We start from the raw sequence: 20,313 nt of genomic DNA, 5'->3' as shown, positions 1-20,313 counted from the left end.
GTCCCGTTCCCGCTCCCCTGTGTGGTCCTGTCCCGTGCCTTCTCGTAGGACAGATTTCCTGGTTTTCGACCCCCGCTCTCCATTACCGACCATGATCTTTGCTTTTCCCTACCTGTACCACCGATCTGATCTCGCCAATAAAACGCTTGCATTCCTGGATCCGTGTCTTCCTGTCCGAGTATCCCTCACAATAAACATAGTTATTAAGTTGTCCTGTCCTGGCCGCTTGGGTGTAGCTTCATCAGAAGTGTTCAGACTCACACACCCTGTAAACTCATTACTTTAAAAAGAAATGAAAAGTCAAATGTCAGGGAGCCTCAAAACGTTTGAATCCTCAGTCATTAAAAATCATTGTCAAATGTAAGTCTTTTTATAGATAAATTATATTATACATGAACATAAATCCATCCATCCACTTTCTGTAGCCTCTTGTCCAATTCAGGGTAGCGGGGGGAGCAGAGCCTTACATCAGCATCATTTTCATTATTATAGGGCAGATTACTGATTAATAGTATCTGCTGTTATGGAGGATTTGACACACACTATATGGACGTATTGAGACAGTCGTCTTAATCACTGAATTCAGGTCTTTTCTTCAGGCTCATTGCCACAGCTGTATAACATCAAGCGCTTAGTCATACAGTCAGGTTTACAAACTTCTGGGAAGGAATGGGATGTTCTGAAGAGCTCAGTGAATTCAGGCGTGATACTGTCACAGGATGCCAACTTTGTAATAAGTCAGGCTGTGAATTTCTTCCCTGCTAGATACTCCACAGTCAGCTGTATGTGGTATTATTGCAAAGTGGAAGTGTTTAGAAAGAAGAGAAATTCAACACAAGTGGCAGATGACATAAAGTAATACAGTATAAACATGTAAAAAAAATAAATTTGTGGGTAAAATGACGGAAAGTCAATTACTAGTATTATCGTGTCTCATCTCTTATGAATCAGTTTTTGTATCACTCTCCCATTACATTCTCTCGCTGTGATTGTCGTGCACAGTAGTACACAGCTGTGTCTTCAGTCTGCAGGCTCCTCCCCTGTAAGGACACTGTGCTGCTGGAGGTGTCTCTGGAGATGGTGAATTTATTCTTAAGTGAATCCTTGAAATAAGTGTTTCCACCAGACCATATACCACAAACCCACTCCAGCTCTTTCCCCACAGGCTGTCGGATCCAGAGTGTAGCATAGCTGCTGTCAGTCAGTGAATAACCAGAGACTTTACAGGAGATGGTCAGAGACTCTCCTGGTCTCACTGTCATAGATCCTGGCTGTGAGAGTTGAACATTACAGTGAACACCTGTAATCAAGAAGAAAGCAAAGTACATATGAGTGTGAAACAGACAATATCATTAACATACATCACTGCTGGTTCTTTATTCACTCTTCTGTTGTTCTGTTGATCTTTGTTCTTTTTGAAGAAACACAGAGACTCACAGGATGCAGCTGCCAGCAGCAGCAGAGACACAGAGATCATGGTCGGTGCTGAAGATGATCTGCTGTGAGCTGCTCTTCACCGTGTTCCTTAGGAACTACTGAGGGTTTAAAGAGAATCAACAATGTGCTGTTTAAATGAGGAGGGAGGAAGGAAACAGGGACTCATTTGCACAGGGGTGGAGTATGAAATGCCCTTTGTAGTATTAAAGGACAGGAGGAGTGATACTACAGTGCAGGTGCTGATGTTCCGGAAGATTTACAAACTACTGTAGGAGTGATACTTGTGGAATGGTTTACCAGCCTATGTTCGGGATGCCGATTCATTCTCGGCCTTTAAGACCCATTACTTCAGTTTATCTTGCCCACGACCTACCGCACCATAACTATGGCTGCTGGTGCTGCTGTACATGTCATTTTTATCTACTATGCTTGTCCGTTTATGTGTTAACACATGTTCTGACCATCCATACTCTCTGCCTTCCCACATGTCTGGGTGGAGCCCGAAGTGGGCAGCATCTGAGCTGGAGTCCTGGGTCAGTCCCATGGAGGGGTGACATCACGAATGGGTCATACCAAATATATCACCGTGGGTGCAGCCTTCAGTGCCACCTGGCACAGCCCAACGTGGAGAATGGACTCATTGATGGACTTTGTCTTCATTCTTAATCCCAGCATAAATCTCTCTTTTCACAAGCATGTCCACTCTTTTCTGTTTTCGGTAATGTTAGTTTTCCCAGGGGGGTTCGGCAGACAGTTGATCTTGGACCCCCAGAGGTTTTTTTTCTCCTTACTTGGGAGCTTTTGGTTCCTCTCCTCCATTGTCTTCTGGCTTTCTTTATTAAAAGGCGCTATATAAAATAAATTGAATACTACAGTGCAGGTGCTGATGTTCCTAAAACTATATGTCATTAAAACATTTAAAAATGTAATACGATACACCCCAAGGGAACGTGATAGGAAGAACACAGAGAGAAAATTCATTTACTTATAAACAAACAATTGTTAATGATTAAGATTAAGCTGAACAATGGGAGGAATCTCATCATTCCCACATATATGATGCAGATATGTATTAGTGGGCGGTCACTGGAACACTCCGTAGCGTCCGTCGAGTCTACATGCCTCCAAGCAGGGTGCTCAGCAGGAGCTCACAGCAGCAGCTTGATTTTGGTTTTCGATCAGACTCCCTGGGTAGAAAATGCTGTTAGCATACTAACAGCACATATAACCAGCGTGCAAAAGCCCTCAGGGTGTGGGATGAAATTATTACTTCGGGGAACAAATTTAATAAGGTCACTTTAAAGATAAAATTACATACCAGAAATATAATTCTGAGGCGAATGTCTATTATATCTCCATATGTGTTTCAAATTGTTAGATGCCTTTCAATAAACCATTTCAATAAACAACCTTGTGAATGATTTAAAAGCAGCAGCATCTATCTTCATTATTTCACCAGCATAAACCTACCAATTTTCACCTTTCATGATGCAGTATTTGGGATATGAAGGCATTGGGGGTGTGAATGTAGTATTCTGAAACAGATTGCATTTCAAAACTGGTCTCAGGTTCAAACATGCAGCTATAACATAAAATAAATACATATAAACAATACACAGCTCTGTAAAACATTAAGAGACCACTCTATATACTTTTTTAAAATCTGCATTGTTAAATTCTGGTTTAATCCTGGTTCTGCTGGCAGAAGGCTACACTGTGAGGCAGGCTGCTTCCATGCTCATGAGTTTCTAAGACTGCAGTACACAAGAACAGGGTGAAGAAGCAGGAGACACTGGGAAAAATCAAAAACCAGCCAGGTAGTGGGCAGAAGTAACCTTCTAATGCCACAGATGACCATCAACTTATCCGTCAGTGTCTAACAAATCGGAGGATGACCTCAAGTGACCTTCAAAAGGAATAGAAAACATTAAGTGTGAAGTGTACTGGTAGGACAGGCTCCTAGAACAGTGTTTCCCAACCTTTTTTGAATTGTGTACCCCCTGAGAGATTTTCTCATACCACAAGTACCCCCTTTGTCAAATGTGTTGATGATTCAATAAAAGTAGAACGTACAACTGATTATCAAATTTAAAACATTTTATTAAATCTCCATAACTTGAACATTTAATTATTGGGCATTTTATTCTTTTCAGTTTAAATTTAACATAAATATATATGTTGCCACGAAAGTGAATGATAAATCTGAAAATAAATACTAAATTTAAAAAAAAGTAAAGAAACCTCCCTTTGTTATAACAAAAGCTGAATGAGTCCCCTTTAAACAGACATTTAAACTTAGAACATCAGGAGCAAAACACTAAAATAAATAACCATATCAGTTTTACTTTGTTTTCATCATTCAACTTAGTTTAGTTTAATGAGACACCTGAGCTTGCTTATCTTTGATAAGCTCTGATAGATCTGGGGGCAGTGTGGAAACAGCTGTTACCAGGCTGTTCTCCACATCCAGTCTATTCCTCTGCTTGGTTTTGATGTGTGTCAAAGCTGAGAAGGTCACCTCACACATATAGGTAGAACCAAAAGGTAAAAGTTCAAACAGTGCATGTTTTCCCAGTTCAGGATATTCCTTCTCCACATCACACCAAAACTCAGTCAATGTCCATCCATCCATCCATTTTCCAAACCGCTTATCCTATTGGGTCGCGGGGGGTCCGGAGCCTATCCCAGAATCAATGGGCACGAGGCAGGGAACAACCCAGGATGGGGGGCCAGCCCATCGCAGGGCACACTCACACACCATCCACTCACACACACACACCTACGGGCAATTCAGCAACTCCAATTAGCCCCAGCATGTTTTTGGACTGTGGGGGGAAACCGGAGTACCCGGAGGAAACCCCACGACGACATGGGGAGAACATGCAAACCTCAGTCAATGTCTTCTCAGCAAATGCTATTTTCAGCCCACGGTCAGATGACAAATCCATGAGATGCTCCTGCAGCCTTGCATGAAGGTTGCTGCTGCTCTCACTCACAATGAATGGGTCCCTCACCCAGTCCAGTCTTTCTGAATTTTTTTCAATGTCCTGAAAATACTGGCTAAAATACATGCTGAGTTTGGACAGATGTGCTTTCACCAGTTTGACCACTGGACCCCGGGCAACATCAGTGGTGGCAAGATGGGCATCAAGTAGTGGGAAACGGCTCACATCTCCCTCATCACATTTCCTCTCCCATAGTTCGAGCTTCTTAGTGAATCCTTTCACTCTGTCATACATTTTAAGGATGTGTGACTCCTTCCCCTGAAGTGATTGGTTGAGCTCGTTAAGTTAGGTAAACACATCAACGAGATATGCAAGGCGTGCCACCCAGTTTGCATCCTCAAACACCACAGCAAGAGGATGCAGATGCTCCTTGAGGAACATAAAAACTTCATTGCGAAGCTCATAGAGTCTCAGGAGCGTTTTTCCGCGTGAAAGCCAGCGCACGTCTGTGTGGAGCAATAGCTGTTCGTGCTCTGCGCCATTCTCATGACAGAGAGTTTCAAACAGTCTATGATTCAGTGGTCGGGATTGGATGAAGTTTATCATCTTCACAGCATCATCCATAACAGCACATAAATCAGGACAAACCCTCTTACTAGCGAGTGCTTCACGATGAATAATACAGTGCATCCATTTAATGTCGTTGTTTACCTTTTTGATGTGTCCGAACAGTCCCTTCCCGCTTCCCGTCATCGCAGCCGCACCATCAGTACAGACGTGGCTGCATGTATTCCACTGCAGATCATGTTCTTTGAAAAAGCTGTCTATAACCTGGAACATTTCTCCTCCGGTTGTCTTTCCTGGCAGCTTTTTACAAAATAAAATATGCTCATTTATGTCCGACACATCTTTGTAACGAACGAAAGCCAGGAGCTGAGCATCTCCACTCACATCTGTCATTTCATCCAGCTGCAAAGCGAACTGACCGGCTTGTTTTATTTTCTTCACCACTTGTCCAATAATATTAACTGACATATTGTTGATCCGACGGGACACAGTGTTGTTCGACAGGGGGACTTTTTTTAGTGTGTCAGCTGCTTTCTTGTCAATCATAATTTCAGCCATAACACTAGCTGCAGGGAGAATGAGCTCTTCGACAATTGAGTGTGGCTTTTTTGACTTAGCCACAAGCAGGGATACGGCGTATGATGCCTCCAGTGCTTTGCTTGATACAGACGTAGCTTTCATCATTACAGTCTGACCTGACCTAAATTCCGATAACTTTCGTTTGTAAAAAGCCTCTGTTTTACCGATACTTCCCGAGTGTTTGGTGCTCTGATGTCGTTGTAAATGGGCCGGCTTCATTGCGCTATTTGCTAGGATTTCCCCGCAAAAGAAGCACTGAGGCTGTGGCAGGTCCGCAGACGTAGAAGTGAACCCGAAGAAAATATAATTGTCATTGTACTGCCTAGGTTTACGTTTGGTTTCTATTTTGCGTGTCTTGGGGTCTGCTGAACCCTCTCCTGGATCCAGAGCAACGGGACGTTTCAGCCATTTATCCATATTTGACTGTGGCTGCTTTGACCCGTCAGTGACTTTTGTCTGTCTTGTACTTTCTCTCATGCCCTCTGTCGGTAGCGGAGCGTCGTGCAGATGCACAGCCCTGCTCTAGTCTTTCCGTCATGTAGTTGTTGTTTATGTCTTTTTTTGCTCTTTTCATTGATAAAAGCTGGGTTTGTTATTCATTAAGCAACACATCCCAGATAGATTTTCTTTCTATACCAGGGCACAGCTAATGGAATGGCTGATAATATTTACCCATCATCAGGGAAATTAAATATAAAAATTTTTTCCACGTACCCCCTGTAATGTGCTCGCGTACCACTAGGGGTACGCGTACCCCCGGTTGGGAATCACTGTCCTAGAAGCAGTGGTGAAGACCCATTAAGCAAGGAAGAAGCCCTTCATCAATGAGAAGCAGGGAAGAGCCAGGCTGGAGTTTGCAAAAAAAAATGTGTATTTTACACGGGCTCATACCCCTAATCCATAAACTGAGAAATGAGTGAAACTGAAAAATTTGATGCGGTGAGGGAAAGGGGGGCCACACTCCCCTGGGAAACTGTAAGGGGTTGCTGCAGGAGGGTAGTACTCGCTGTGGGATATCAGTCACGATTCAGGATAAACATGATTCGGGGGGGGGGGGGGCTGCTAACCGTATTTCACCAGATACATGTTCTCAATCAGGAGGGGGGAGCAATTAGTTGTACCCTGGCTTATCTTATTAGAGGTCAGTTGGATGCACACTCAGACGAAGTGGGTTGGTAAGTAGGTTTGTATTTATGTATGGTTCTATAACAAATAAACAGGAAAAACAAATTACCACAGTGCTTACAATGGTTATTACCATAATACACTAACATAATGCATAATTTTACCATATCGCCTTAACAGTTGGGCTATACCCACAACAATACATTACATTAGCAGCAATTCGTATTAGAGGGAATGATTGGGCGGGAAATAAACGCAAATATTTTTCCGAGGTATACAACGGAACACTCGTCAGCGATAATTATAACAGTACGCAAGCTAGGTCACGTTAACCTAGCCGCGCAATTAAGTAAACTAAATTAGTACAGCGTCACTTATCACTCATAATCAATAAACTTAGTACTTACATTAGTCAGTGACTCTATTTACTGCCAGGAACAACTAAACTAACTACACATAAACTGCAGCTCGCCGACGTGCTGCCTATTCCTGCAGGCTCTCCCGCGCGCTCTCGTCACGCATGCGCCCACAGTCCTTTGCACTTACCGGTGTTCCTTAAAGCTACAAGAGCCTTTCTAACATGCGGTCTCTTGTTTCCAGAGCTGTATATAAAATATGTATACATAATAAAATGTATATAAAATGTGTATCGTATATGGCGTGTATATAGTAGGGATTAGCATTATACTACTGAAATCCTCTACGCTCAGCAGTGCGTTTAGTTATGCCTTACTCTATGACATATTACAGACTGCAAGTTCCATACATTCTACTTGGCTTTATTCCTCTGTTCCTGGCACGTCCAAACTGCAGTGACCTCTGCCTGCCATCCTAATGTAATGAATTTTAAAGGGATGCTAGTCTTTTCCCCGAAGCTGCAGCGATTACAGACAACTGCATGTTTCATATCACCTCATCCATCACTCGCCGAAAACATGCACATTTGTAATTCCATCACCGCCCTGATGAAATTACCAAGAGACATTTTAGTTTTGCCACCTGTATGAATTACAGCTTCATTCTGTCTTCTGGGGGGTTATTTTAACAGAGCGTCTCAAGCGAATTCAGGGACCCTGGTAAAATTGTACTTTGACAGAGTTACATTTGAGTTTCATAAAAAGACCGCTTGCCATCAATATCACCATCTTTTTGCCACAGAAATTACATTCAGCAAGTCAGTGCTGCCTTTCTCCTTGGATTACATCGCAGTGCTAGAAAAATCGCACCTTTTAGCTCTATATTGTCCTGCTGCTCATTTCTTACCCATTTCAGAATTAATAAAACATAAGACCACAAGTTTATGACCTTCTCCTTACTATAGGGGTTAGGCAAGGCAGCCCCACTACACATGGAGAGGAATAAACGCACATCCTGCAATAAGTTCTGTGATCAGCTGAGGTTTAAATGGTATAAAGTGTCAGGTGGAGCCAACTGTTAGTCCAACTGGGAAGGAAGGCAGTTTGGATCCAGGCTGTGCATTCGGCCAAATAGAAAAGGCGGAGTTTGGAAAATCGACTGGGATCATTTCAGCCAGATTCAAGAGTCAGATACCTGTGAATAACATGAGGTGGAGAAAAGCGAAGATGGGATTCAGAGGGACCTACCATTTGCAACAGAACAGTGCAGCATTTAAAACAACTCAAAATAAGGGGCAAAATTACAGGCAATGAGATTAATCAAAAATGGATTTTAATCAAATACTCAGTTCTGTAAAAGTTCACTTCCACTCATGAAAACATGAAAAACACTGCAATCCATCAATTATCTGATTTCATTTGTCCAATACAGGGGTGTGTGTGTCCAGAATCTATCCAGAAAGCTCTGTCTACAATGCAGGGACATTACAGACGGTGCTAAACCTTACCAAATGTTTTATCTCACCTCCACTAAATGTACCCAAACACTGATACCCAACTTCATACCCCTCCTTGCTGTGACCCATCACCTGACGGCTGGTTCCTTGGTTAAACTGGCCCCCACTACCATTGCTAATCAGAATCATCTCACTCATATAAAAGTTTTGAAGAGCCAACAGGATTCAAAGCCTCTTACACCTCAGGATGAATCGGAAGTCATCGGTCACGTGATATTGCATAAACTTAGCAAGCCCTGATTCCCAGCTTGAAGTCGCTGGGCCTCACTTTGAGGAGGCGATCTCCAGAATCTCGGTATTAACTGTCTCATCACTAAGTTCAGCACCTTTCACAAGGCATGGCCACGGTCAGAAAATGTGAGCCTGTCCTCTTCCTGAGTAAAGTAAAGCTCACTACGCTCTGTGAGCACAGGAACGGCCCGGCAATGTTTGGTAGGTTTCTGCATTGTTTGCAAGTACAGAATATTATCTGCGCGTAACCTAATTAAGATAAATATGGAAATTCATACAATATATGCTGTAGAATATGAGCTGAATAAAGCATATTAAAAATGCAAAGAATTAAAAAAAATGAACCACTGACCAAATATGGCACCTATAGTTGTTTTTCAAATAGAATTCTAGAACAGAATGTTACCGTGACAACTCTGATGTTATCATTCTGAAGGTATAAACTGAGCTGTAGGCACTAATACCACTTCAAAACAAATCAGACATCGAGCGAGACACATCTCAAAATGAAGTGTTTTACTCTGAACTGCTTTAGGCTGCCAGCGGTACCAAACGATGCTGGGGAAGCTAAAGAAAGGAAGGAAAATGGAGGGAAAAAAAAGATATCCTGGATAAAGAAGTTTTTTTCAAAAAAAGGGAAAGGAAAAAAGGCAATGGTGGTGAAGAGCCAGGCAATGGTGGTGGAGGAGGAGAGCCAGGCAAGGGTGGAGGAAGAGGAGAGCCAGGCAAGGGTGGTGGAAGAGGAGAGCCAGGCAAGGGTGGTGGAGGAGGAGAGCCAGGCAAGGGTGGAGGAAGAGGAGAGCCAGGCAAGGGTGGTGGAAGAGGAGAGTCAGGCAAGGGTGGTGGAGGAGGAGAGCCAGGCAAGGGTGGTGGAGGAGGAGAGCCAGTCAGAGGTGGAGGAGGAGGAGAGCCAGGCAGTGGTGGTGGAGTGCAAGGCAATGAAGGAGGAGTACAAGGCAATGGAGGAGGAGTGCAAGGGATTGGTGGAGGAGTGCAAGGCAATAATGGAGGAGTACAAGGCAATAGAGGAGGAGTACAAGGCAATAGAGGAGGAGTGCAAGGGATTGGTGGAGGAGTGCAAGGCAATGGAGGAGGAGAGCAAGGCAATGGAGGAGGAGAACAAGGCAATGGAGGAGGAGAACAAGGCAATGGAGGAAGAGTACAAGGCAATGGTGAAGGAGTACAAGGCAAGGGAGGAGGAGGAGAGAAAGGCAATGGAGGAGGAGTACAAGGCAATGGAGGAGGAGTACAAGGCAAGGGAGGAGGAGGAGAGCCCGGCAGTGGTGGAGGAGGAGGAGGAGAGCCAGGCAGTGGTGGTGGAGGAGGAGAGCCAGGCAGTGGTGGTGGAGGAGGAGAGCCAGGCAGTGGTGGTGGACAGCCAAGCAGTGGTGGTGGAGGAGGCAATGGTTAAGGAGTACAAAGCAAGGGAGGAGGAGGAGTGCAAGGCAATGGAGGAGTGCAAGGCAATGGAGGAGGAGTGCAAGGCAATGGAGGAGGAGTGCAAGGCAATGGAGAAGGAGTACAAGGCAACAGTGAAAGAGTACAAGGCAATGGTGAAGGAGTATAAGGCAATAGTGAAGGAGTACAAGGCAAGGGAGGAGGAGGACAGCAAGGCAATGGAGGAGTGCAAGGCAATGGTGAAGGAGTACAAGGCAAGGGAGGAGGAGGAGAGCAAGGCAATGGAGGAGGAGGAGAGCAAGGCAATGGAGGAGGAGTACAAGGCAATGGTGAAGGAGTACAAGGCAAGGGAGGAGGAGGAGAGCAAGGCAATGGAGGAGAACAAGGCAATGGTGAAGGAGTACAAGGCAAGGGAGGAGGAGGAGAGAAAGGCAATGGAGGAGGAGAACAAGGCAATGGAGGAGGCGTACAAGGCAATGGTGAAGGAGTACAAGGCAAGGGAGGAGGAGGAGAGAAAGGCAATGGAGGAGGAGAACAAGGCAATGGAGGAGGCGTACAAGGCAAGGGAGGAGGAGGAGAGAAAGGCAATGGAGGAGGAGAATAAGGCAATTGAGGAGGAGTATAAGGCAATGGAGGAGTACAAGGCAAGGCAATGGAGGAGATGATGCAAGATGAATATGCCAATAGTGGATGAGAACATAGTACTGATAGTCAAAGTTCTATTTAAATATGTAAATTCTTGTAAATAAAGCATTAAAAACGAAGAAGAGACAGGTGTTTTCATTTGAATGTGAGTAGGTGTCAGGAATATTCCAAAAGTCTATTACACGTGTTGCCGATAGGGGGGCATATGGTTTGGGTGATAAGGGTTGGGGCCATACTTTTAGTACGTACGCACATTTTACCGATTTTTGTAACCCCCATCCCCCGTAAGCACACGTGCGCTGGGTAGTTGACCCCCCCGCGTACGTACGCACGGGCGATCGTCAGTCGACTTATGCACTGCTTTTTGGAACTACAAACGTTCCTGTTAACTTTAGGGATAACAAATGAGATGGGATGTCATGAGATTTACCGTAATAAAATCACTTTCAAATAAAACTAAATGGGTCGCCATTTCCATAATGTTATAGCACCTTCTAAACCAGATATTTCGGAGGTCCGTGGTGCATTGCCAACCTGTATTTTTTTTAGATAATTTATGAGATATTGTTTAAACAGTCCGATCGTCTTAAAAATCTCATGTTGCATTTTGAGTTATATGCACGTATGGAATGCAATCCAGCAGGTCAGGTATCGGGAACGAAACGCTTACATTTGAAATTTCTCAAATTGGTTCACCCCCCCCCCCCAGCATACGCACGCAAAATTCGGTCAAATTTTTAGACCCCTTCCCCTTTCGTGCGTACTTAATAAAGTATGGCCCCTTGCCTTTGAACTTTAATAGAATGAAAATACATTACATGTATTCATATTGTATTTTTAATTACGTTTAAGGAATAAAACAAACGGGACGAATGTAAGATACACGTCCAGCGGGGACCCGTCCGGCCGCAGCCATGTAGTGTTAGTAGGCGGCACAAGCGCCACGGCGTATTTTAAAAGCACCAAAATGTTTTATAGAACTTTAGCGTTATTTTAAAAGAAAAGCAGGCGGAATTTAAACAAGTACAAACATGCCCGAAAGAAGCAAAAGAGCAAATGCCGAGTTTAAACAAGCACAAGTGAAACCAACATACAGCACGTCGTTTTAAAAGAAAGCACTTCAACTCGTTACATTTAATCAACATGCTTAAAGAATAAGAAGAAAAACTTTAGCGGTATTTACCAGTGTTAGGTTGAAGAAAGCATTTTAACAGCAAACTTTAATAGGCCAAAAGGCTAAATGACCGAGTCCCAGAGCTCGGCCATAATCGGCAGGTCTGTTTGAACAATGCGGTCAAATGATAGACCGTAGTGGCCAGCCCGTTTCAAAATGGCGACACCAGCGGAGCGCCTGTTATTTCAAATAAACCCCTATAACCATAACGTTTTTTAAGTAATGAAGCACTTTTCTGCCAATGTGAATAATAAAGTAAAACGCTCGAAGCATTTCAATAATCAAGAAATAACGCGGTTAATGAGCGCATGCGCTCTCCTCTCTGGCTCGCTCTCATGTAGCGCATGCTCATAGAGCCACACAGTATTTTCTTTAAAGAGCCGACTCTCTTGCGTTAATTTATTTAAACAAGAATTAACAGGTTTATTTCCTTGATTGTTTTCTTTTAAAATAACGCTAAAGTTTTTCTTTAAAACATTTCGGTGCTTTCTTGTGGTGCCCAAAGCACAGAATACCCACACTGCTCTGACTACGCCACCTCCTGGTAAGGGCAGGAGGAACTGCTAATGTTCCTTCTGTAACGTGGCTAAGTTCGAACCCTCCCCGCAAAGGATAATAACAAAGAGGCATGTAAAAATAAAACCCAATCCACTTTATTACAAATATCTAAAAACTATTAGACAAAGAAGGTTGCTGGGGGGGTAGGGTTGGGGGGCGGCTGACTATCCTCCAGATAGTAAGGTCAGATCGGCACGCGCAGCTCTCAGCTCAGGAGGCCCCTGGTGACAAAGAAAAGAGCAAAACCACAGCATGCAACACGACAAACACTACACACAACAGTACAGTGTCCGCTCAGTGTGGCACCCCAACAGCAGAGAGCAAAAGCCTGTGTGGATCCGACCTTGTACAGAAAGATCCCATGTACAAACATAAGGGGAGGGTAGCGGCCGATGTCCACCGCCCAAAATACAATACTAAAATTAGTTACAACTTAGCCCATAGCAACAACCAGGGCACTAAAAAGAAAACCAAAAGCCTATCAAATAAGCCTAAAACAGCAGCTACTCTGGTCCTTTGCAGGAATGCATAATGCCCTCGCAGCACAGCAACACCAAAAGGAAGCGTTCCAATCCTACAGGTACAAAGAAACAATCAACAAAGAAACATAGACCCTTTTAAATCCCACAGTATAACCCAAGTTACCAGAGCCTCAATGTCTGTAGTCCAGCAGCCCGTAGGGGATCACGTCAAATGATAAAATTCCAGTCACCTCCGCGTCCTCCATGAAGAGTTACATGCTGCTAGCAGTCACCCTGGTAAAATTAAAATTAAACATTCAAGTTCTCAAACAAACCCTCTCCTCTTTTCCTTACCCACAGGGAAGAAGAACCCATCCCATGTCCAGTTGTAAAACACAGCAGCAAGAGAATGAGAGTCCATCTTGGCAGCCTTTTATAACTTCCTGGTAGGTCATATGACCTGGCTCAAGTGGTTGCCAATATGGTGTAATTACCAGTGCCGTGCAACTACTCCTACCAGCCCGTTCAGATCCCCACATTCTTTTAAAATACGCTGTGGCGCTTGTGCCTACTCCTAACAGCCCATGCCTGCGGCCGGACGGGCCCCGCTGGACGTGTATGCACTAGCTTGCATTCATCCTGCCATATGTTTTATTATTCCTTGAAAACGTAATTAAAAATAACACAAATAAATACATGTAATGTATTTTTATTCTATTAAAGTTTAACGGCAACCCTTATCACCCAAACCATATGGCCCCCTATCGGCAATGTATGGTATATGGAGATAACCCCTCGGCCAATCAGCCCATCGCAGGGCACACTCACACACCATGTGACCCCGGTGGAGACTCGAACCCAGGTCCCAGAGATGTGAGGCAAAAGAGCTAACCACTGCACCACCTCCTAAAAACACATATATACACAATAATTCAAATAAGTGCAAAGTACAACCTATGTTTAAATAAACTGCAATAAATCAATTTGTGAAATCGCCCAGCCGCCGTGAAGAAGTAGTGAGCGGAAATGATACTTATCTACTCATGCACAGTCCAGTTCGGGTTTCCGGTCTAAACTGGGTCGTGACGTGTGCAAACGAAGGCATAACAGTGAGGCATGTGTAAGCTGTCAGTAAAGTAAAACCTGCCCGTAAATTAAAGATTGTATTAACTGTGATTCATTTGCTCTTTATTTAACGTTTAATAAGAAACCCAACAGGAATGGAATATGACACTCTTATAAGGTTATGGCCACCTCCCCAAAGACAGTCGGCCACAAATTACTTAGAAGTAAGTCAGTTACTACTGAAGTACAAATCATGGACAAATATAGTCACTGCTTTAGATAAATGATGCATCATGATTTTTTATGATGAACAGATGAGCATATATTGTGCATTTCACCTTCAGTAATTAGTAAGTAGCTCACAAAGGGTTACAGAACAAACACAGTAACAAATATAGTAACAGCTTGAGATGCCTCACGATATATTAATGATGCAAACATCAGATCAGTATTTCACTTGTCTTATTCATTAACGATGAACAAACATGAGATCCTTGTGTAACTGAGATGTATATTGTGGTTAATTAATACATCAGTAATAGCATAATACTATATTATTTGTGCCCCCTCAAATAAAGTGTTACCAAAAACTATAATTAGTTAGAACTGCTACTGTGTATTTTGAAAGTGTCATATTTTCAGAATAATATCAAACCCAATCCCAGGTGTTCTCTTCCAGAATTTTTTATTCATCTCACCAATTTGCGTGTTTCACCATTAGGTATTGTGGCAGCATTCTCTAAAATGAAGATGGAACAGGAGAGAGTCAGAAATAAGGGTGATGGAAAGATCCATGAGGATGACGAAAGAGGAGTAGAAGTGACGACTCACATCTTTTATTCAACGAAGAGCAGGCCTGCAGATTTAAGCATGGTGAGAGCCACGTTTGCACGCCAAGGTCATCTGCGATTCTTAGTGATGTCAGACTTCTTTGCAGAAGTAGTGAAAAGAAATCCTTCACAAGTAATTGGAGCCTCTGATTGGTTGGCCAAGCTGCAGTCGGGAGGGGTTGGTTTCCACGTTATGATGGGATGTAAAAAGGAAACTTGGCAGGCATAGGGCTCGCTGTCACTCCAACTCTGGCTCGCCATGCCAAGATCACATCCGCCACCAGCTTCACCAGGGGATTAAAGCCCAGCTTGTGAGCCCTTCCTGATCCACTGGAGCTCAGTCTGCCATCCCTGGAGGAACTTTCCTTGAGAAAGTTTGCCCCCATCCTGGCTATTTCAGCTCAGAAAGTGACCCAGCAGTCCGCATCATTATGGCACATTCATTGTAAGCTGATGGCTGTTTCCAAGGGGAACTTAAAAGCACAGGTCTAACAGGAATAGCAGAATACGGCTGCCATCAAACGCAGGCTTCGGTTTGCATCAAATGATCCAAATTTGCTATCTGCAGGCATTGGAACCTATATACATCACACTGCAAGGACATTTTAAAAATCAGGTCTAAAATGACCTCATTCTATACCACAGTTGGCTTTCAATAAAGAAAATTCACCTGGTCCACCTTAGGAGTGACGGAGCAGAGCGAGTGAAGTATGTTTTCACACTCTGAAGCATTACGCTTCATTAGTATGTAGTGTAGCGCGGACTGTAATCACTGCAGGAAATTACAGCACAGAAAAAGTTTGCTGGGGATACGGTAATGAAGGCAAACCATGACTGGGTGACACACACACAAGCGAACATCATTCCTGCTACCACGAATCAGTAACAAAAGTGATAAGCATGGCCGTCTGACTCGGAAGGCAGGACACTGGGGCTGAATGGCTGTTTGCTGCCAGTACTGGCGCTGAATGTCATCCTCTGGGTATTTTTGTAAAATGCTGGAAAATTTGATTGCAAATCCCTAAATATGCCCTATAAAATCCTGATGTTTGTATCTTTTCATTGTTATATTCCTATCTCACCTCTATTAAATGTACCCAAACACTGACACCCAACCCCATACCCCTCCTTGCTGTGACCCATCACCTGGCGGCTGGTTCTTTGGTTAAACTGGCCTTCCTACATTACAGAAACCTACAGCAGCAAAATTCTAGGTGTAATATGGTAGTAAACAAAAGAAAACCTGGAACAACTGGCAATGTTCCCCTTTTATCCATTACGTAACAGTCACTGGGCTGCATAGAAGGATTCAGTGACCCATGTTTGCTGCCTTTTCAACTGAATATCAGAACATCTTCCCGCAATTTGTTAGCTTCTCAACTTCAAAGTCTTTCGAAATTGTCGTACAATTCCAAGAAATGTGTAAAGCTTCTGAAAAACCCTATTACCTACCTGAGTGTGTAATGACCCTCTGTCCCCTTTCCTTGATGGAATGGTACTCTCCCCGTAAGTCAATAGGAGCCGTCTAAAGCCAGCATACTGTTATTGCTCAAGGCCACATCATATGCTCCAAAACCGAATAACCTAAGGAGATAATCCTGCCTGCAGAAGGATGTGATCTTAGCCACAGCTCATTAGACGAGGAGAACCTCATTAAGATTCGGTGCCCTGTTCCAATGTGTGCTGTAAAGACCTTAGTCTGAAAGTCATATCACCGTGGATAGGTAACTATAGGAATGCACTTTCCTTATGCTACTAGTAGCCTAGAAATAAGAAGATCTATCAGAATTTGATGAACTTGTCTTCAAAGTTGAGTCATCAGTCCTAACTATGTTTGTTAACACATCAATGATGTGTTAATGATGTGGTCTGAAATGGACTCGACCGCATGGCCTCCACAGTCACGTAAATAAGCAGAAAATCAGCCACCACTATTCCAGCACCCTCAAAACATTCCCACTTTGGTCAACAAAACATCAAAATGCCCTGAGAGAAATGCTGGTGTCAGAGGTTAGGTAGGGATGGAGACAGAGCGTGGAGTCGGTGTACAGCAGAGATAAAATGCGGGTTAAATGTTCTTTCCACACGGCTTCGAAAAGCTAAAAATCTATCACCTGCCATTTTTACATTGCCTTTGTTTCCAGCTTCGGTTGACTCATTTACCATAATACCACCAGTTTGTCTACTTTCAGCTTTACTGAGAGTTATTTTAATGATGTTTTTCCGAACCTTGGTAATAAGCCAAACATTTGCAGGGGAGCAAGCTTATTACATTTTAGGACATGGTGTCCTGAACATTTCTGTTAACCGAATAGAGTGAGTTACAGGACAGCCTTTAAACAGCCACCGTTATTCACGCTCAGCGGCCGTCCTGCTGGGAAGCCGAGCAGCTTCCTGTCTTCTGGCCCCAGTATGCTAATGAAAGATGCTCTTTTTCTATTTGAAAAAGCTCATAATCACACCTTTAAGAGCACTAATAATAAAAATATCCATCTGTCTGCCCGTCCGTATTCACCAGTCCCTACCCACTACAGTTACAGGGAGACGGCTCCTTTGGCTGTGGGCCAGTAACTTGCAGAAGAGCTTGCAGTCCATTTATGGATTCCCAGCACCATCCACACAAGCACAGCTGTGCTGTCACTGCCTGCCAGTGACGACTCAGAACAAGCCCCAGGGACCTCCGCCGCTATCTGTCAATCAGCCGTCAGCTCCAGCGAGAATGTCCACACCTTGTGCCTCCTTTGAAAGGCAAACTGAGCCAGGCTTTCTGACCAATCAGGGTCTCCCTGGGGCAGCCACCACCAGCAGGTATGCAGGCTGTCAGTGTTGTTTTCCCAATGTTCTGTAGTCGTCGAGTCTATAGGCTGCACCATCGGATGCAAACGGAGAGCAGCTGAACAACAGGACGGCTCTACACTCAACACATACTTCCGACTACCAGAGAAACATCCTGTTTCAAAGGTGTCCAGACCTTTGGAGTGCTGAAAATGAATGGAGATTTTGTGATGAACGCTCAGAAAATCAGTGATGCGTTGCATCCTGAATAACTTCAGATTTAAATGATGATTTTTGTCTCAAACAATAGCAGATGAAGGGACATGGGGTGTGGCTGAGCCCTAAAACAAGCCCGACAAAAGGATTTTGCGGGGTGATTTAGAGCCAGGCTCCTGTGATTAAATCTGGGAGAAGGACCTGTCATGGCCATGAAACAAATGTCACTGTGTTACAGAAACAAATTTGCTGGCTTTTGAAACATGCTGTGCAGCAACAGGAGCAAACATGGTAGCTCAGATCCCTTCAGAGCCACATCCGAAAGGCTCAAGACCGTTTCATTTACATTTTTATTTAAACCAGATACAGCAAAGCTAGAACGGTACACTGACTGCAGAAATGCGGACTCACCACAATATTTCACAAACAGAGCCGGGGTACTGTACTTTGGTTACTTTGGAAGAGGTGCTGTACTGGGATTTGGCCAGTTTGAATGAGGAGCTACACTGGGGTTTGACCAGTTTGAAGGGGGAGCTACACTGGGGTTTGTCCAGTTTGAAGGAGGAGCGACACTGGGGTTTGTCCAGTTTGAAGGAGGAGCGACACTGGGGTTTGTCCAGTTTGAAGGAGGAGCGACACTGGGGTTTGTCCAGTTTGAAGGAGGAGCGACACTGGGGCTTGTCCAGTTTGAAGGAGGAGCGACACTGGGGCTTGTCCAGTTTGAAGGAGGAGCGACACTGGGGCTTGTCCAGTTTGAAGGAGGAGCGACACTGGGGCTTGTCCAGTTTGAAGGAGGAGCGACACTGGGGCTTGTCCAGTTTGAAGGAGGAGCGACACTGGGGTTTGGCCAGTTTGAAGGAGGAGCGACACTGGGGTTTGTCCAGTTTGAAGGAGGAGCGACATTGGGGTTTGGCCAGTTTGAAGGAGGAGCTACATTGAGGTTTGGTCAGTTTGAAGGAGGTGTAGGACTAGGATTTGAAGGGTACAGCCTGGAGTTCGTTCTGACTAAAAATCTCATGAAGAAGCTCAGCTAGATTTGTCTTGTGCAGTTGAGGGCTTCTGCAACTTCTTCTCTTTGTCACCTAACCTCCATAAATAAGTAAATTCATGGAGCCCAGGATTGTTGTTGGCTATGCTTGTGTGCTTTGTAATAGATAATCTATAGAACTGAATTGATATCCAAATGGATGAACCCTAAAACAGACCAGCAGCCCACCCAGGGAGTCTCTCTGCACTTCCAGAAGTAACTAAGCATTTCAGAGAGTGAATCATAAAGAATTTGCATTCTTTACTGATACTATAAAAGACATGGCACATTTGTTTTAGGAATTCTTGCAGCTGCAACAGTTGACAATTGCTTTTAAAATCTGTTTTTAAAATAGGATTCTGTAACAGTCTTGGATGAAAATAAAAAGTCTGAGCAAATTGCCACATGGATTGTTCAGTGTGCACAGACAGCAGCCATGTGAGAAGCAAGCGTCTGGAGGAGAGCGCCCAGCTTCCGGAAAAAGCCGTCCCGGTGAGATGCCAATTCTGCTGCGGCTGCTCCTATCCCACCCTCAATCCTGTGCTCCTAAATCTGAGTCTTTAGGTTTTCATCTTTCCTGACTAGTCCAGTGGGAGGGGCTTTACGTTCTGACATCAGCCGAAACCACATGGCCATGATGTAGCGTATTAGCTGCATCATTATTATGAATCATTAACAGTGCAGCCATTATGAGAAATTTGCAGACCTCATTTGACCAATCACATGCTTTTGGGGACGAAGGTGCATTACAGGGTCCCCACTCCACCCATTACTATTATAAGGATTCAACCTTGGTGCGGTATCACGACGTAAACTGCCCAGCATCTTTTCAAGTCAAAATGTGTCAGTACAACATTTTCCATGTGACGCAGAAGTCTACGTGACACAAAGTTTGTGAGGGACTGCAGAGAAACGTCAGCGTGACCTAATCACTCATCGAAACAGTAGCGTTAAAATGCCCATATCAAACGAACTGGGGCGACGCAAAATGAAATATCACTGCAGCTTCGCCTCATTGTTTCACACTGTCCCGTTAGGAGCAGATGTCGTGTGCAGCCTGCAGCTGTACTGTATTCAGTGTGTAGCGTCTTTTCTGGATGTAGCTTAATAATAAGTTTGCTTCTTTTAAAAACGAAAAAGACAGATGCTCTTATCATTCACATGACGACGAGCAGGCCAGGGAATATAAAATCCCTCCCCCCACTCTAACCCCAGGGTCATCTTCTGCTGATGATCGTCCTGGATTGCCTCAGCATGCTTGAAGCCCCTGTAGGATCACACATGCACATATCACAAAGCTTAAATTCCAGATGGCCTGAGACAAGGCCTACCCTGGTACGAGAGGCACACGTTGGCCAAGGCCTCAAAGGGGGTTCGTGACCCCACACACAGACACACTTAAACACA

General features: G+C 44.1%; 1 protein-coding gene and 1 gene segment (V, D, J or C); one reads left to right on the top strand and one right to left on the bottom strand.

Moving 5' to 3' along the window:
• Positions 1–20,313, bottom strand: part of LOC125741974 (Ig heavy chain V region 6.96-like) — a 70,209-nt gene that overhangs the window by 20,450 nt on the left and 29,446 nt on the right.
• LOC125741967 (golgin subfamily A member 6-like protein 22) overlaps positions 9,446–20,313 on the top strand; it is a 66,820-nt gene continuing 55,952 nt past the window's right edge. Inside the window, exon 1 of one of the 3 annotated variants that reach the window (XM_049013559.1) lies at positions 9,446–9,515. Coding sequence is in view for 1 of the 3 variants with exons in the window: in XM_049013557.1 (XP_048869514.1) it covers positions 9,864–10,097 (234 nt within the window). In the remaining 2 variants the exon portion in view is untranslated. Of the gene's footprint in view, positions 9,516–9,560; positions 9,651–9,844; positions 10,098–20,313 lie in introns of those variants that run through there. The other 2 variants (XM_049013560.1, XM_049013557.1) reach the window with 2 other exon arrangements.

This window comes from Brienomyrus brachyistius, chromosome 5, assembly GCF_023856365.1.
Source record: "Brienomyrus brachyistius isolate T26 chromosome 5, BBRACH_0.4, whole genome shotgun sequence".
Taxonomy (NCBI): Eukaryota; Metazoa; Chordata; class Actinopteri; order Osteoglossiformes; family Mormyridae; genus Brienomyrus; species Brienomyrus brachyistius.
Note: the sequence above shows the minus strand (reverse complement) of the source record. Positions and strands in the feature narration are given on the sequence as shown.